Source organism: Lates calcarifer, linkage group LG10, assembly GCF_001640805.2.
Source record: "Lates calcarifer isolate ASB-BC8 linkage group LG10, TLL_Latcal_v3, whole genome shotgun sequence".
Taxonomy (NCBI): domain Eukaryota; kingdom Metazoa; phylum Chordata; class Actinopteri; family Centropomidae; genus Lates; species Lates calcarifer.
This window is the reverse complement of record NC_066842.1, coordinates 12,138,367-12,157,421: the sequence shown is the minus strand read 5'-3', so window position 1 is coordinate 12,157,421 and position 19,055 is coordinate 12,138,367. Positions and strand designations below refer to the sequence as shown.

Sequence of the window (19,055 nt, the reverse complement as noted above, 5' to 3'; positions counted from 1 at the left end):
TCCTCTCTGATTAAGTGGCACAGCCCTTAATAACTCCGTGGCTGACTGCAGGTTGGTTCACTTTAAAGATCAAGTTCATTTCTCACCGTGGTCATTAAAGTGCAGGTCTACGTAATTCAAATCAATTCACTTATGTATGTTTTTTTTTTTTTACAGTCTGTTTTTTCTTCTCTCTCTGTAACATTGTCAGCTCCCATTTTCATGTGGTCTCTTTTTTTATATATCTAATAAATGTAAAGGTGCTGTCAGTGATATTTTTTCTTTGTGCAGACCTTGTAATGCTATTTCCAGTTCTATTACACAGATATTACAGTGAAGTTCCTCTTAATTCAGATTACTTTCTCTTTCAGCATGGTGCCATTATTCTTTTGCCATTACATCAGAGTGAGCTGTTCTACAGTGAGAGTGTTGAATGTACAAGAGAGAGAAATATGCTGTTCTCCAGTATTGTGCTGGATTACAGAATCAAGGTCGACTCACAAGACACAGAGCAGCATTATCCCTTAATCCTGTGTTTTGGTTTCAAATAGCCTTTTTACACCTAATCTTCACAAGTAAAATGACAAACATGAATACTGAGGTAGGTATTTAAATGTGCATTACCTGCGATGTTAAGGTCAAAGGCTTATGCTAACTTAAAGTGGCTCTGTATTTTGTGAAAGAGCAGGCGATCATGTGTTTGCCACTTATTTTGTTGCGGCTCTATTACCGAAGACGAGGGAGTCTTGTGATGAAATTCCCTCAGGCACTTTGAGATGGATAAGTCTGGGAACTTTTCATCCAAACTATGAGTCATTTCTTGTTTGTTTTCTTTTTTTTTCTGTTTAGACTCCAAATTCTAAATTTAATATTTTGAATGAAGACACTATTTCCCTTGCGCTTTAATCTCTCACCAAGATTCATTTGGCCTGCTGTACTGGGGCACCGGGAGGACAGGCTCCACTGAGTCAACAGATGTAGCGAGTACGCCAGTTACAGTACTGAGGCAGTGTCTCCCCTTGACCAGGCTGGTCTTAGTGTGTCCGTCAGGCTCAGCTGTGGCAGAGCTGGAGGAAACTTAAAGGTGCTGTGAAAGACTAAAAGTGGGCCAGTCGCCGCTGCCTCCTGTTGACCTACCTTGTTCAGAGGGTCCAGGTACAGACTGATGACAGGACTCCTCCTCAGCGGACCACATTACTAATGTGTGAGGGTGCAAGAGGAGCACACCCAGTGATGAATCACTCCCCTGCACCCGTGGCATCCTCATAAGTCAAGAGTAAAAGTGTTGAGAGTGCGCTCAGTAAAAGAGCTCCTTCCGTCCCGTCCACCATAGAGAAACTCCATCCAGGCCCGGTGGAAGACGGGAAGGGGGAAGGCTAAGTGGTGCACGTCGCGCATAGCCTGAAGATCTCCCTCAATCTTGAGGAAAACATTAGTCCCTCTGGTGGGTTGCTTGTTTTTATAAACCTCATAGAACTTAGGAAAAGTAACTTTCATGCTTGAACGGGGCTCCTTTTTAATAAATGAGAGTAATCTACATTGAGTTGATCTGGACTGCCTCACTGGACCCAACTGCATTACCTGAAGTCACAGAGAGAACATTAAATATATGTTAGTTTAAGCTAAAACAGTTTTCTTCTGAGGGTTTCTGCACTGAGCAGTCACAAGAAAGGGCACTGCCTCATTATTCACTTTAGAGAATAATGGTCAAATTGTTCAGTGCAAAAGCAGAGAAAATATGGAGTAATTTAGAAGTTATACGATTTTTTTTTTTTTTTAATGAAAACAACTTCATTGACGCAAATCTTGTACATCACAGTTTGTTTCTCTGTTTGCTTCCTTTCTTCTAGCCTCAAGCCAGAAGGTTAACTATTTTAGTTTTACGCGCCTACCTCCCCCCAGAGCTGGTGTCGGGCTATATTGGTGATGTTGGGGGAGTGTGTAAGTTTGACGCTAGGTAATACATCACACACTCCGGGGGGTCTCCCTGGTATGCTCCTCAATAATGAAGTTCATTCGTTAACTTCTCCCTCAAAGGCCAAGTTCCCCTGCTGCCCTTTTCAACAGCCATTGCATCTCTTACCAGAGTCGCCCTACCAACAGAAAAAAACACATCATCATGCTTTTCCCCTTGACAGGCTCAGTGGTTGCCTTTGCAGGGCATGAAGAATAAGCAGGTCCATTACCAATCCCTCATGCCTGGTTATAGCCATAATTATCACAGGGAAAATGACCTGCTCTGTTTGGTTTTGCCGTAGAGGAGCTGCGCCTTCCTAATCACCTACTCCTTTCCCTCCTGTCGCCCTCATGCCATGGAGATGGAGCTGGTTTTTTGGGGGAGTCTTGCCAGTTCATTAGAATTCACAGGGTTCCACCTCCCTGCCTAGCCAGGCTAAGCCTCTCACACAGGCTGCCATGCCTGCGATAATCTCCCCTCCTCGTTCCCTTTCGCTCCTTCTCTCTCTATCCTCCTATCCCTTTCCTTTTTGTCCCCAAGGGCAGCCTCACACAAAAGAGATGCAGCGCAATTCTTTGTTAGATATGATTTCTATTGATCTATTGAAAATTTGTGTCCGTAAGTTATACGATAGCACTCCAGCGGTGCTGACGATCTCTCGTTAACCACTGCTTTTTCATCAAATAAACCAAACAAATAACCCTTGTTGAATAACTTTGTGTATTTTTTCAATGGCTGCGTCCATCAGTTGTCCATCCAGCTCCAGTGGGCAGACACTAAATACTTTTGTCACTGCTGAAGTTCCCCAAAGACAGAAAGAAAATGGCCTGGCATTCCACTTAGTTTAAATCTAGCAGAGAAATGACAGCAAACAACTAAACAGCCACTAAACAAAATAGCGACCAAGAAAAAGCAGCTGAGAGCATTTGATGTTTTTCATTGAAGTAGTTTAGTGCTTATCATATTGTCCACAGCCTCTTGTCACCACCTCACTCATACCTGCAAGGGGTCATTTAATGTGAAGCGGGGCATGCAAGTCTACCTTAAATGATGAGAGGCTTGGCCGGTCCGTGGAGGACAAATTGGCTTTACTGCTATGGTGACACAGTACTTTGAAAACATTTGATTCAATTGATTTGGAAATACCAGAGGCTCTTATTTTTGCGTTTGCTCAAAAAAAAAAAAAAAACAGATTTAAATTCAGCTCTATAAATAACCATGGCAGTAAAACAAAAGGCTATACCCTTGTCAACCATTCACTATAAGCACTGTGTTGTTGATTCTGATTACATGACAGTTGACAGGTGTACACTTCACCTATGTAGGAATGATATGCTTTCATATCGCTTCCTTTTGACCCTGCTGTTCTATAAATATTGTGTTTGTGTATATGTGCATTGAGTGACAGATCGTAAGAGGGAAAATAGTGCTGAGCTGGCCATGGGGTTGCTGTATATATAAAGAATGAAGGCCAGTGTATACAGTCACTATTATAGAGCCATCTAATCAGAGTGTAACTGTAATGATAGTAAAAAGCTACCTCGCAAGACTTGACACACTGTGCTGCTCCATGGAAAATCCATTAGCCGTAATGAGTTAACAGTATTTCCTGTAGCTACACATTACACTATAATACCACATTACACAGCATTGGCATGTAGCATGTTTTTAAACTTTCACTGCTTTTATTTAAACTTGTCTTTAAATGCAAGCCTCTGCAGTCCTCTGGACATAACCCAATAGTGTCCTCTATTTTCACTGAAATAGATATTCCCTTTGTTGTCTGTGTGATTTATTGAAGTCTTCCCACAAGTGGAAGCCCCCAGGAAATTGCCTGGAATGGCCCTAAATTGGTTTATGATTGTGTGGTGTGGGCCGGTGCTGTTATGGTTCTAATATTATGCCCTCCACTCCTTGGCATCTATATTAAATTGATCTGTATTGTTTTCATGGAGTGCCTGTTGGAGCTTGTTAATTCTACTGCTGCTTCGGGCTGGTGTTGCAGTTCCAAACACCAAGAGTGGCTCTTTGGTGGAATATAAGCCTCAGCTCTCTAAAATACCTCACAACACGATCGGGACACAAAATTGAGGAAGTTCGTAACTGTTTTTCTGGGGGGGTTGCAACAGCATGCAGACCACACGTCTTAGAGGCCAGTCCAGAGTTGTAAGAGTTAATGTGGATCAGCTGCATGGTGAGTCTGTGCGTGGAATGGCTACTGACAGACTGCTAATGAGGCCATTATCAGCTCCGGTCCTCTCCTCTCCTCCAGGGGCACCAGCGGATGCTCTGCACCTCATCTCAATTGAATTCCATTCCACAGGGCTTGTTTACAGTAAATACATTTGCTTGAATTAATCCAAGAAGAGTGCAAGACACATGGCTGGTCCCATCTAAATGCAGAAATTTAGCATTTTGCGCCTGGTTCAGCTCAGTGTCTGTACCAGTGGCACGTTGACAGAAACTCTTCACTGTCACCATTAACTGTTTTATACTCAGGAGCATAAAGAAATGACTAAAATGATTCTACTGATGTACTGATGATCACTGCCTTAACACACACAGACATTTGACCATCAGTGCCTCTGTGGCTTAATCAATGCTCTAATGAACAAGTATCAGCAGCATTGGCATACTGTCACTGGTAATGTGGAGCAGTCAAGGGAGTGTGTGATCAAGAGCAAATGAATCAGCTTCGCTGGAAACATCTGTCCTTAGGGAGGTCTGGGCTTTTAAGCACAATTATATACAGTTGGAAGCACGATATTTGTTGTAAAGCTGAAAGGAGAGCACAACATCCAGATTGGCTTATTTAGATTCCTTAGGTTTATGAGTTTCTTAAAGCATTAGCTCAACAAAATCACAAAAAAATCCATATTTACACTTACCTATGTTGATGTCTAGCCATGCGAATAGTTTTGGCTTTGTTTGCCGATGCTGCGAGATATCCATCTCTGAGATTTCTTCTGCCACCACAATACAGCGGAGGTGAATGGAATTTTACACTGAAAAAAATTCTGTAAAATTTCTTTAGTTGAAAGTGGTAGTAGTGTGTTTTGTGTGTGTGTGTGTGTGTGTGTGTGTGTGTGTGTGTCTATTTGTAGTTTGAGTGAACCAACCTTTATACTGTGGAAGTGTGGAAAAAAAGTCAATGGACAATGAGACTCTTTGTTATCTAAAACCTTGTTCAACCTTAGAGTTCACTGCAAAGCTCGGTGGAAAGCTCCTTTATTTCTAACCTGAAATAACAAATCCAGCTGATTTGTTTTCTGCTTGCTGCCCATATCTTGATTTTGATGTGACATTTTTTTCCTTTTTAAAAAAAATTTTTAAAGGTAGCCAGAGAGTGATTTTAAAATCCTCCTAGAGCCTCACCCACTCAAACACATACATAGATTGTAAGTAGACAAAACATGTGCTCCTTCCAACTCTCTCCTGACGGTCGTAATATGGATGTTATCCTCCTCTCAGATGTGCTTGGATAACCAGCCAACAGACTCAACCCCTGCTATCATGTTTTGTGTGTGTGTGTGTGTGTGTCCCCCTCCCCCCTTCTTAACCATAGCTCAGTGTTAAGCCACAGTGTGCCGAGCCACGGTTGGTTCAAGAGAAAGACTGATACAGCAGCCAGTTTCTGAGAGACAACCACAGATAGTGGCAGTTGAAAACATGTTCCTGCGTGGGCCTCGGCCCTGACTCATCTGGTGAACTTTGAAGATCTTGCGGGGAGACGCCAGCATCGGAATGAGACGGCTGCACTGTCTCACTGACATCGCATTGTTTTGAATAGTTTGCCCCGTCTATGGCTAGTTTGTATCCTAGGCACGCTCCATTTGATGCTATCAGTCTCTGAATGATATTTTGTTCATTAGACGGTGTGCAATAAGAGACCAGTGTTGACAGAACGTGAGTTAATGTGTTTAGTGACTCTAATGGATCATAGAGGTCCTAATGAAACATTGTCATGGGGAGATTTATGTTGCAAGCTGCTGAGTCCTCATTTCCATTTTATATGCAGTTAGAAGTATCTTTATTCAATGAACAGAACACGATAGAAGACATCAAATGAATATAGATATTTAAAGTGTAAAATAGGAATAAATAAATAATGAAAATAAAAAATTCGTAAAAATTGCCATGTGGAAGTCATATTTCTGTGGCAAAGATACAGTGCACCAGTAGTCTTATTAATATCAAACAGCTATGGAGAATGTCAAATGAGCCTCTGAAATTTCAAAATTTGAAATATTGGTGCTGTGGAAAAAAAATTTTTAATATTTTTCCTTCTTTTATTTTTTCAATTTCAAATATTGCAGCATCTGAAACTGAAGCTGTATGATGTTTGTCTTGAGACAAGATGATATGAGCACCAGCTTATTCATGGAAATGCCAAATGCAACGTGGTTATTGGCCAAGGCTGGATTGCACTAAAACCAGAATATTGTATCAGAGAGAGGCAGCTGGTTAGGAGTCAGAACAGATTATCATATGAGAGAGGATGAGCGAGGAGAGGGGGAGGAGAGAGAGAGAGAGAGAGAGAGAGAGAGAGCAGTAGGGACTGGAATGGGAAGCAGGGGGCAAAAGCGAGGGGCATGGGGAGGGAGAGAGGGAGAAATGATAGCAAGAAACTCATCGCCCGGTCGCTGTGGGGTGGAGGGGATCATCCAAACCCTTCCGTCACTATCTCCCCTTCTTCACCTGTCAGAAAGAGTGTGTGAGAGCAGTCAGAGTGTGTGTGAGAGAGGGAGAGACAGAGAAAGAGACAGAGAGAGAGAGGGGGAGAGAGATAGAAGGGAATGCGGGTCCTCTGAGAGGTCAGGGGAAGAAGCTGAGACTCCACTCATCTTCTCTCTGTGTAGGGCCCACCGCTGCTCGCAGACATCTGGCCTCACACTGATCACTCATATCTACAGAAAGGGGAGGAGGAGAAGAGCAGAGCGCTTCGATCTTTGAGCCACAGAAAAATTACACATCCACTCTTATCCGTCCTCTCCACTCTCCTCTCTTTTTTTTTTTTTTTTTGCTTCTTCCTCCTTTTGTTTCTTCAGCTCCTTTTCTCCTTCGCCCCCTCTCTCATCCCTGTCTAGCCTTTTATCCCCCTCTTTGACTTTTTTCTTATCCTTGACATTGCACCATTTTTAAAGGCACAAAAAAAGAGAAAAGAAAAACAAGAGAGTAGAAGGGGGGGCAGAACAAGAGCGTGAAAAACTGGTGTCTGCTAGAACTGGTTCTGACTTTACCCTTGCCACTAAAAAAGATAAGCCACAGAAGATAGTGAGAGTGTGCTGTGTCTAGCAAGCCGGTATACAAGGCTCTGACTGCAATCAGTGGGAAGAGGGCCAGCTTCCCTGCCTGAGCTCTCAGCGCCCCTACTGGCTGCATGCTGTGCCAATCAAAGGCAAGTGGGAGGGGAGCAGTCAGACATGAACACTGATGTCACAGTCACATGGATTCTGGTGTGGTCATGCTCGGAGGCTGAGAGACAGAGCTGTGCTGGCCAGCTGCTGCTGAGACAGCAGTGGAGGGCTTTGCGCTGGTGATAGTTCTTCTCTTATGGACTCGAAGCTTAATGATGTATTTTGTGATTTCAGCTATGAAAGGTAAGAGCAAAATGCATGCTGATCCTGCACCCAGAGTAACAAGTAGGGAAGTATGGCTCCGCTATTCATAGCCTGCCAACTCTTTGCATTTCATTTGCAAGGCATGAGTGTGACAGAGAGAGAGAGAGAGAGCGAGAGAGTGAGAGAGAGAGGGAGTGAGGAAGACAGGGAGGGAGGGAGAGAGAACTACAGTAATACAGTGCTCTTGAATGCATGCAAGTGAATTATTCTTTCCTAATATGTCTTTTCATGCATGGACAGAATTTCTTTCTTTTTTTTCTTTTTTTTAAATTCAGAAAAAGAAAATGAGCTAGAAATCTTCAACTTATAAAAATCTGTAAAGGTATTTTTGTTTTGGTTTTATTATCCTCAGTGTGTGTTTTCTCACTGCTACTGTTGTGTGGGGTGCTGTGGAAACCACAGCCGGTGTAATCTTTGCACAGGTACGTCTCTGACAAGAACAGCTCCCGAGCTTCAGAGCAGAAGTTTTTTTGGCATAGATGTGTGGTAGCATGTGAGAGGAGAGTAGAGGGCGGTGGGGGCGGGGCAGAAGGTCTGGAGAACGGGGCAAGATGGGAGGGGGGGGGTTCCTGTCGCTATTCCTTTCTGCCCCATTCTTAATCCTGTTGTTCCAGTCCAGAGGACGTGTCTGTTCCGCGGCAAGATGTGCGTGGCAGTGTTGAACGTGGGTCGCAGACGGGCGACAAGGCACTGGCGCGACTGGCAGACTGTGATTCTTTGAGTTGATACTGGTGCATGCGTGTGTTTATATCAGAGTGTGCGAGTGTGTTGTGTTCCACTGACCTATTTTTTGGGTAGTCGGGTTTACATGTGTGGCCATGAGAGCAGGACTGGGTCCTCCCAGTCGCTGTGATGTTGATCTAGTATGCTTAATCCCAGCTCTTCCACCCCCTCCATCATTCAGGCATACATGCGCACACACACATCCGCGCAGACAGATACTGAAAGTGCAGTCAGACATACAGTACAGCACACATTTCTCTCGTGCATGCTTGCATACACAGACACACACACACACGCACACACATGCCCATAATCATGTTTTTCACACATACGAATGCACTCATTCTTCCATATAAAGAAATGTGAAGAGCCATATCCAAACATATGTGCTCATGTGCACCCATGATACAGTCAAATACAATAACCACAATGAGGCACAGGAAGCTGTCATTCTGTGTTGAATGAAAAATATCAGTAATGATAATTTGATTTGATGCTTTTCTCTCAACCCACCTGTCCAAAACTAAATTTACATTTCTGGTTTTTATCGTGTTCATCATCAAGAAGGTTTTTTTAAAATACGTCTGTTCATTAATTACTATAAACAAATATAATTGTGTGAAAAAAATAATTCTATAACCAAATTTATACATTATAAACAATATTAGTAATAGTGAGAGTAACCCTTACAACATATCCTAATTTCCATTATGCATTACTTTGCCATCCAGACTGGTAACTATGACAATATTCTTTTTTTCTTTTTTCCCTATTGATCACAGCGTGTGAGAATTCATTTATGAAGTGAGGCTCACAGTCATTTGTGATATGTCTAACTTGTGTGAAGAAGAAAGAGTGCAGCAGTGTATCTTATTTTCAGGAAGACACATATGAAAAATGGCCTTTGACCTATTGTCCTTTATATGCAATATATAGTCAAGGGCTTTATGAAATCACATATTTTCAGACAGGAGTTGAGTCCCTCATGCGATGTAGCTTTTCCATGACCTTTTGGTCAAGTGTGGCGTGTACACAACATTTTAATGTGTGTATTTCGTCTTCTCTTGTCTTAGTGTGGAAAAACTATTTTTTTTAATTGCATTTTTAAATTGATATATTGAGTTAATTCATCAGGATTAAACGTCTTAGTCAACCTGTTTAGTAGCCAGTTTTCATCTCTTCCTTTTAGTCTTTTCCATTATTGGTACTTTCAGTTTGACAGGAGCTGCTGGTGTCATCACAGGAAACTGCGACAATGTCAGAAATTAAATTAAAATGTGAACAAGCTGTATAATTGGAAACTAATTTAAACAGCAGTAGTAATTTCTTACTGAAAATGGCCGGTGAAATGGCTGAACAGCACAATGACTTGATTGCCTTGGCATGCACTTCTTCATTATGTTAATATTTTGATGTGATCATACTGCATGTGCCTTTTTTGGGGGGGTGACGTATTTTCATTGTTTTTCATACTGTACCCTACAAAATAATACTAATATATTATACCAAACATCTCTATGTGTCTATGTAGCTTTGTCTCTACCCTGCAATCCCCCCCACCCCACATACACACTTGGCCCCCCCTCCAACCATCACCTCTCTCTCTCTTTCTGTTCAGCCTCTCTACCACACCACTGCCTCTCAAGTACCTAATTACCTGTAATGGAAACATCCCTCTCATTACCCCATGCAAATTAGCCAGCCTACTCAGCACAATTAAGATGAAAATTCCAATTACATAATTAAAGAAAGTTGTTTGATGTGTGGATCGACAGAAAAAGTAAAAAAAAAAAAAAAAAAAAAGTCCACACAGTACATATAATTAACCCTTCAAAAAGAGCATTATTATTGTGGCAAAGTATACATAGCAGCAATTCGACAGCAAGGCCCAGTAAGCCACTACAGTCAGTGTATGCAGACTGCACATAAATATGTGATTTAACACGAGTGTGCAGTAGACTGTGAAAAATGTTCTGGGGGCCATAGAGAAGGTAAAGCCAAATATCTTGTGATAGGCGCTTTAAGGCTATGTTAACAAGGCTGTAAATATTTGCTGTAGATTTGGTACTCTTTGTCTCTTTCTATCAGTGGCCGATTGAAGTGCTCACTACCCAGTGCTGCAGGCTCTCACACATTAAAGCAGAGGTTAACAAGATTGGCTATTATCCAGTTAGGGACTGAGGACATGAAGAGCCAAAGGAAAAATCGCCACAGATTAAGGTGAAGGCAAATATAGCACAAGTCACCTGCAAGGATTTAAAATAAAAGACCCAATTACAAAGAAGGAATATTTTAAGAAGAGCTGTTCTCACATCCTCTGATGTTTAAAAAAAAAACATATTTATTTTAGTCTGTGATTAAAATAATTTCTGTTTGAATGTGAACTTAATTCCAGTAACAGTGTTAATACACTCAAATAAGATTTTGTTCAAGCTCAAAATTATATATCCCATAAAATCTGCATGTATGAAAAATGTTATGAGTTCATTTCACCTCCTCTAAAGGAGAATTGACGTGTTACAGTAAATTTGAAAAGATAATGCCCGAGCAGAGGAAAGGCAAAACAAACAGGAGTCACTCAGACAGACGGAGGGTGTGTGCTTCAAGCCCCCCTCTTTCTCCCTCTCTCTCTCTCTCTCTTTCTCTTGCCTCTTAGCTGGCTGAGGAAGTGGAATGGCGTCCCCACAGGTTATTAAAGTGTGTGAGGTGTGCCAGTCTGCGCTGTGCACACTGAGACGAACATCCTGGCTGCCTGGCTGTGTGTGGAGGGACTGGTTAATGAGATATTGACTGCCCATTGAGAGCATGGATTTTTGATTTGGCTCCATAGAAGTTGGGAGGAGAGGGAGGTGGACTCTGGAGAGGAGAGGAGAGGAGAGACTAAATTTCTGAAGTTGATATTGTTTTTTCCTTCAAATACCAATTAGTATTCTTTCTTTTTTTTTTTTGATAATTCTTGTCACATAAATCACATAAAAGGTGATCATAATTAGTCACCAGTGAATGAATAATGATATCATGAAGTAAATGAAAATACCAAGAAAATAAAATTATTCCAAATAAAACTCGTCATTTTCAATTCTCGTTTTACAGTGTTTTAAGATAAGATAAGATAGACTTTATTTATCTCACAAATTCACATTAAGTTCTCAATTACCGTCTGAGCTACATATAAAAATATTGATTCCAAATGAATAGCTTTTTAGCATGTAAGTATTGATTAATGTGGAACTGATTTGCCCATACATACAGGAGATAATAACAGTCCTTGCAGCAACCAAACAGAAAAACTTTTTGCAGCCTTATCTGAGGCTTTTTATTCTGCACAAACATTAATCTACGACTCCATCCGAGCCATTGCCACGGCACCAGACAGCTGTGTCAGTCATCTTGTCTTGTCAGTCGCACCTTGTGGTTTTGACAGATTAGCCCAATCACAGGCGAGGTTAACTGACTGCCTTGTCCCATGCCCAATCAAACAGCGGGATACAACAAACAGCAGCAGCTCAAGATAGCCATCAGGGTACATGAGATAATTTTTTTTTTTTTTTTTTCACTCCAAGTTCAGTCAGGGTTCTTCCAGTTTGGCTCTCCAGTCAGGTAAAACACCTAGCTGGGCTTAGTCAAATGCCTCTAACTTAAGGGTAATTTCCTACTTTACTTTCACTCAGTATTTCAGGAGTCACTTATAGATCCTTTGAAGTGTCTCCCTGTCATGCAGCATTTAGCTGCTGATAGAATACTTCCTCTGTCAGCACTCCTTAGATAATCATGTACCACAGTCGATGGAGTTAAAGAACATTTTTACTTTCATTTTTTTCTCTCTCTTTCTTCCTGTAGCTTCAGCTGTAGAAAATGTACAGACAGTAGAGATGGGACATTTTTGCTGTCACTGTTCACAGAAACCTTTCTATTATTTGTTATGTGTGGTTATTCAAAATACTTACATGCATGCTCTTAGCAGAGGCTAGCTTTAAGGAAGTATATCAGTACATAAAAGAGTAAAAAAATAAAATACAGAGATGACTTGTAAGAATAAATAACTTTTTTTTTTCCTGGTCCTCACGTGCCCTGCTTTGCCCTTATGTTGCAGCGCCACTTGAGGCTCAGAAGTTCACAATGTTTTAAGAGAGTGAAGGGTGAATTTTTTTTTTCTCCTTTACTTTCATTCTGAGTGTGTTTCGTACCATTGGCTTTTTTTTCCCTCTGTGTGCCTCTGGAGGGCTGTCCATTGGCTTTTTGAAGTTGCATCAAAGAGGAAATGGGGGAGAAAAAGCATTATTGATTTTGCGTTTTGTCTGACTCAAACACTGAGGACAGAAAAACACATAAGGAGTTAGGTGTTGGCAGTGGGGCAGCTCCGTCTCTTGTGTGTGAGCCAGCCAGAGGGAGACGAGGGAGGGAGGAAACCAAAAGAGGTAGAAGGTGAGGAGCAACGCCAGACAACACTAATGCATCTCTCCCCAGAGTCGTATGCTCAGTCCCCTCGCTTCCATCATTTCTCCCCTCCTCTTCTGTTCTTAATGGCAGAGTAAATAAAGCCCGTCACTGTACGGCTGGAGACGAACCTCCGTCTCTCTCCCCACCACGTCGGATAGCTTTTCCTCCTCCTCCCATCAGGCCGGTGACTCCCGAGCCCTGACAGCACTCTCCAGTTGACCTGCTTTTCCATGAAACACCAAGCTGCTCTCTTCTCGGTTGTAATCAGATCTCTCTGCTAGGCGAGCACGCTGGCAGCGGGCAAGAAGAGGAGCATTGTTTGTGTGGTTTATCACCTTTATCCTCCTCTTGTGTCAGTCCAGCAGAGGTGAGATGAGAGAGGAGTACTTTTCTGGTGTTAATGTGACCTAGGCTTACAAAAAAGGAGCTCTCGGTGACAGCCGCTGATAAGAGTTGTCACTAGTATGGCTTACTCAGCAATTATGGCATGGACATATGGTACAGACATCGTCTTTGAACATTCCTAGGCTGCACATATGGAAGTCTGTGGAATTTGTTGCGGGATAAAAGACTGTAAATAGTGATGGCATTGCTAGAACTGCAGCAAAAGTATGTTGTAGAGTCGGGGAATGAGGAAGGGTCAGAGGTCACAGCATACTAAGTCACACTCCCCTCTGCTCCATGGAGAGCAACTACAGCATCTAGGGACCCTGGTGGGGGAACAAAAGGATGAAAAATGAGAGGTGCACAGAATTTTGATGAGATGAGGGAACAGGCAGCGTTATAACAAAGGTCGTCACAACATGCGCTCCGCCGCTTGATTACAAAAGGGAGAGAAGTGTGTGAGGCGTTTGATTACATGTCCCAGCAGAGGCCATTAGGGGCTCTACTTGTAGGATGGCATCATTTACACTCATCTGATCTGGCGTCTACACTGATGAACAAACAAAGGGTGTGAATCCTCCTGAGCACTAGGGGGTGCTCTTCAAGAATGACAAATGACATGAATATCTGAATATCTGGAGTTTTGAAGTTGTCTCCCTAACTTCACAGTCGGCGGCAGCGTTACATTTCGCCACCAGGCAGCAGAATGTAGCAAGACGTGTTTGAACCTCCCAGAGGAACCTGCGCAGGCCGGAATGAGAGCTAACTCTCAAGGTTAGCAGTACCAGGCGCTCCTCACCCAAGCTAAGACACATTAAAGGAGTTTTATCATCATAAATAACAAAGAAAAACAGCCTTGCCAGAACAGTCTGCTTAAGATTGATTTTTATGCACATGCATTCATTTGAAATAAAAGAAATGCTGCTTCAGAGCTAATTACAAAGATGAAAGGAGGGAGAATGTGCAAGGCAGTGAACTTTGTTTAAAGGCGCAGCACATGGCTTATTCAGGGACATGGTGCTTTAATGAAATCCAGCCCCATTTATGAACTCATGGAGTATGTTTTCAAATTGCAACTGTATTTGCACAATCGGTGTACAAGAGAAAAAAAAAAGATGTGCACTCTGCACGTGTCGGTCTCAGTATCCTAATTCAGCGAGTCAGACATCAGAGCCAACTAAACAATGGGTGTCCTAGACAATGAGTGTGTGGATGTTTCCCAGCTGGAGCAAAGGGGTTAACTGGCTGTGGAGAGATCCTTGACCTATCTGAGATGAACTCCCCCACCCCCTCTAGCAATGTGGAATATATGATTGCTGATTATGAGTTTATTCCCCATCGTGCTGAGCCTTTTGCATGTCAGAATCCATCCCTCCCCAGCTGAACTGATTAAGGGGCTGGAGATGATGCTACAGCTCTCAGCGATTGCTGAAAGACTCTGAGAGCCTGGTAATCTGGAGTGCAGCTGGCAATCACCCACCACTGACTCTTTTGGAGGCTCTTCGGGGTTGTTTTTGTTGTTTTCAAGTGGGTTTTTTTGGCATATTGTTGTCTTTGTTCCCCTGGGTTTCTTGTTTCTGGATGAGAGCTTTCCTAGTGCTGAGCACAGGTCCTTGTCAACCTGGCTGCTCAGCTCAGCCTAGTCCAGCCTCAACAACAGCAGCGTCAGCAAAGACCCTCGCTCAAAGTCTCAGGATGTGCTTATGATCACCCTCTTACAGGAACCTAATTTGTGCAACCAAAAAAAAAAAAAAAGTATCCTCATCCCTGATGTAAAAAAGCTCTCTCTTTGCTCATTTTCATAGCTCCTACAATCCAATACATGGGACAAAGGCATCACATAAATTGGAAGAAATAGCTCCTCAAATGTATCCTCATGTAAACTTTTAAGGTTTTATGTGCCGTTCAATGGATTTCTGTCACTGGGAAACAAATAGAGTTTTCTAGCAAAAAGACTGGCACGACCGCTTTATTTGCTTGCAGGGATCTGTCGCTTAGTTACAAATCAGCAGCTGTCGTCTCGAAGTTTTGTTTTTGTCAATAGTTGCAGGGAGAGAGGAAGACAGTCCCGTTCCTACTGCGCTGATGGCTGTTTTAATGCCTTTAATGTGTGACTTGGGGGCAACAGAGGAGGAATCTGCCCAAACAGAGCATTTTCAGTTACTATCAAAGCTGTGCAGCCCACTGCTAATGACGTCCCACTGTCAAATGCATCACCCACAGTTTTACTGCTTATAGCTTACACGCTTAAATGTTTTGTTACCCAGCAAAGACACAATTAATGTACAGCTCAGTTAGGACAGAAATATTACCAACAGTTGTGTCTGGTTGTACACAGGCTCAAAGACAGACACGCAGCCTTGTAAACTGAAGCAGAAAACTGTCATTTTCTCTTGTGTATTTGTATTTGAAGGCTAATTTAGAGCTTATGTTACCATGCCTGGATCGGCAGTCAACAGTAAAGCTAATGGAGTTCCAGATGTGACACCATCAGTCCCAGTAAACAAATGGCTATTGTCTGAGCTCTGCTTCCTCGTGTAAATGAAATGCTTTAAGGTGTTACACTGCTGTGATGAAAGACACACAAACATGTCTCGTGTCTAACCACAGTGTCTGAGAAGTGATGGGTGGGAAGCTCCTCCCACATACATGTCTCTGTGTGTGTGTTATTTGAGGGTATGTTATTTGTTTTTAAGTAGCATTATTTGTACATAACATTAAATGATTTTACACATTTATGCAAATCTTAAGAATAGCATCTTACAATATGTTATATGTAATTATTAATATTTGTAGGGAATAAATTGTAGTCACTGGTTAAATCTAAACCTATAAGGGACCTCATGCTTATGGTTTAGAATCAGTAACGTTTCTTTGTTACATTAACAACAGGCAAATTCCAGCTCTTAATATTTCTTGTCATCCTGAAACTGAGCGTGATCAGAGTAAAACTACTGTACGTTTGACATACCTTGCCCACTTGAGTGGGTAAGGAAGTTGTTTTTTTGATCTTTTGACACATGATAACATTGGGCCTTTCTGCTTTGATCTCAGCATGGATTTTTTTTTCTCCTTTTCTCTTGATGTGGGATTATTATAATTTATACATAAGGGATTTTGTTTTTTCTTGGGCCTCAGCAAACTTGAGTAAACATCGTATACATAGCAGATTAACATTGTATTCATTTACACGTTCTCATTAGCGAGCCCTGAGGTAATTAATCAAGAGGCCGTGGTATATAAGGAGATAGACACCGTTCAAATAATTTATTCCTTTCTACTCTTACCGAGTGTGAGAAAAAATGTCTGATCAATTCCTCCCTTAGATGTAGCTCTTTGAAGACATGCAGTGTCTTATGAGAGCACCACCATCGTATTTATTCTCTAGAAACTGAAGGCTGCCGACCTTGCGTATACTGTACAAACATTGCAGGGGATTGTTGCCTGAATCATCGTAATAGCCAGAAATTCCCCCAATAAATATAGGAACCATATAACCCCAATTAAACCCATACAGGTGTAAAACACTCCCTTTGCTGTCTCGTGTTGCAGCACTGCAGCTTCACTTAGGTTCAGGGTTTGCAGTGTACTGTCGACCAAGGCAATTACACTAAAAATACAGAAGGCCTGATGCTAAGCTTGTTGCCTTTCTTGCTCAATTCTGTGCCTAGAGACGTGCAGATTATTTATGATTTTATGTTTGCAGGCACCTGAGGCACAGCTTCACGAGAGCAGAAATAAACATACATCTCTGTCCTTTATGTACATGAGTTCAAGGGAGGATCACATAAATAACAGAGGGATAATGGGAGGGCCAGTTTTGCTTGGACAAATTGGTGCATATTTTTTAAAAGAAGGTTGTTGCAGGTGGATGGAAATAGCACTGTTGCAACATTAAGAATGTTAATGACAACCGATAAATAGGAAGGTATGTAGTGCAAGGAAATTAGGTATGTAGTGCGCCGTGAAAGGGCTGTGCAAACACATAAGATGCCCTCTTATATTTTTTGTAGTTTTAATATGCAGGAATGGATTGTAATGTTGAACTTGCTAATGTAATGATAAAACAATATAGTGGATTTGTGCTGTTACTACCAGACTTGCCTTTTGTGCCTCATTTTTGAATTTGACTGTTATATCACTTAACATATACCTCCTCTGTATTTAAGCCTCTTGGTTAACTGGAATCTGATTGGTTGCTAATTTCCTGTGCAGCAGTATGGCGTAAAATCTACTGTAAATGGTCCAAAGTAGCATTTGCAGTTAAGTTCAATATTTTGTTTTTTTGAATGGCAAATGGCAGGGGCATAGCAGCTCGTACACAGACAGGCTTTAATTGCAACCATTGTAAATTAATTTTGTTACTACATACAGTAAATGAGCCTGGAGGGCAGTCTCACTGATTGAGTAATTAGTAGCTACCTAAGTAAATCACACGCTAACTGCACGCATTTGCAAGTGCAAATTGAACATTCCAAAAAGCGGAGTGCAATAGATCCTGACAGTTATTTTGACATTGTATGTCATTTTTGAAGAAGTGGGGAACTTTAAACTCAAAATACTATCTTACACTCTTAAATTAGATGGTCTTGTGAACTATATATCAAAAATAATTTATATGCCTGTGTGTTTCTGCTCAAGATGCCAACATAATGAACCTTTTATTCTAAATGCATGTGTTAACATAAATAAGTTTCTATGGTTCTACCACATGAAAAAGAAAAGCAGGGGTGGGGTATTTCAACAGCTCAGTTTCTCTCTGAGGCAATCCAAAGATTGCGCAGTTTGTATTGTAAACTGAATGTTATCCATAGGCAACAGATATTTTATGGCTATTACTGATGTATGTTTGCAAGATAGACTTGATGTCACAATAGTATATCCCTTGAGCAACCACAAAAGCCTCCAATGATGAAGGGTTTATTTTTAAAACCACAGGAAAGGCTTTCTGCAGATTAATTCCAGTGTATGGTTCCCATTGTGGGAGAAACAAATTGGGCTTTACAGAATTAGTGTGTTTTCGGCATGAATCTCAGATCTATTCCTGAAACATACGATTGTGTTTGATGTGATTGGATGCCTCTGTGTTGCCTTTGAGTGAAAAAGAAAGCAAACCTTTCCCGACTGGATTAGAGCTCAAAGTACAGTAATGATGGCTCGGTGTTTCTCCATTGACCCAGGTGTGTTGTCTAAATACAATATGGATGTGCAGGGCTGCCTGTGTACTCCAGTGCTGGGAGACTATTTGCTGAAGGTCATTTGGGATCATAGCATGCCATTAATAATTCCTGAAAGCATCCAACATCTCCATCTGTTCTGCTGCATCCATCGCTCCACTTCAAAGACAAAGGCAGCATTTGCAGGTTAGCATTAAACCTGCCTCCGGGCTAAGATGTTGGAGGTGGGATTCTTTGTTAGGAGAACATATCTCTGGTCATCAGGTCATAATGTTTGCATATTTGCTCCCACAGCTTGAACTTATAAACACATAGGTACACAAAGACTTGCAGATGTACATATGCTGTTTATTGTGGCAATTGTGTGTGTTTTTCAGTTCTCACTGGCTGAGTCCGGTGTACATGTGTGGTACGGTAATTCCACACGTACCCTCGCAGTCTACCAGTCTCTCTACAGGGGTGCAATTACCACCCTCCGTCGACTCTGGTCGGTCAGCTTGACAAGGTGTTACCACAGAAATGATCAAAGCCGATTTTAAACGATGCATTTAATTATGTGCATTGTGTGCATTTGTGTGTGTGTGTGTGTGTGCAGTTGATCAAATAACACGTATTCACCTGTGTGCATGGCTTTCGGCGCGGTAAAAATCTAAACGGGTCTCAATGACAGGCCCACTTCAGATACGCGGGAGTCCTGCGGGGAGTAAATGGATGTTTGGCAGTGGCATGCGCTGCCCGGGCCTGGTGGGCGCAGTGGGCGAGGAGGCAAGTGCC

At 41.9% G+C, this 19,055-nt stretch overlaps 1 protein-coding gene across 2 annotated transcripts in view; it reads left to right on the top strand.

Annotated features, from left to right (window-relative positions):
• The window catches only part of roraa (RAR-related orphan receptor A, paralog a), a 177,455-nt gene that overhangs the window by 122,843 nt on the left and 35,557 nt on the right, over positions 1-19,055 (top strand). Inside the window, exon 1 of one of the 2 annotated variants that reach the window (XM_018680525.2) lies at positions 7,139-7,536. The exons of the other annotated variant lie outside the window; for it this stretch is intronic. Within the exon in view, the coding sequence (XP_018536041.1) occupies positions 7,506-7,536 (31 nt within the window). The 5' untranslated portion in view covers positions 7,139-7,505. Of the gene's footprint in view, positions 1-7,138; positions 7,537-19,055 lie in introns of those variants that run through there. 2 annotated transcript variants of the gene reach the window in all.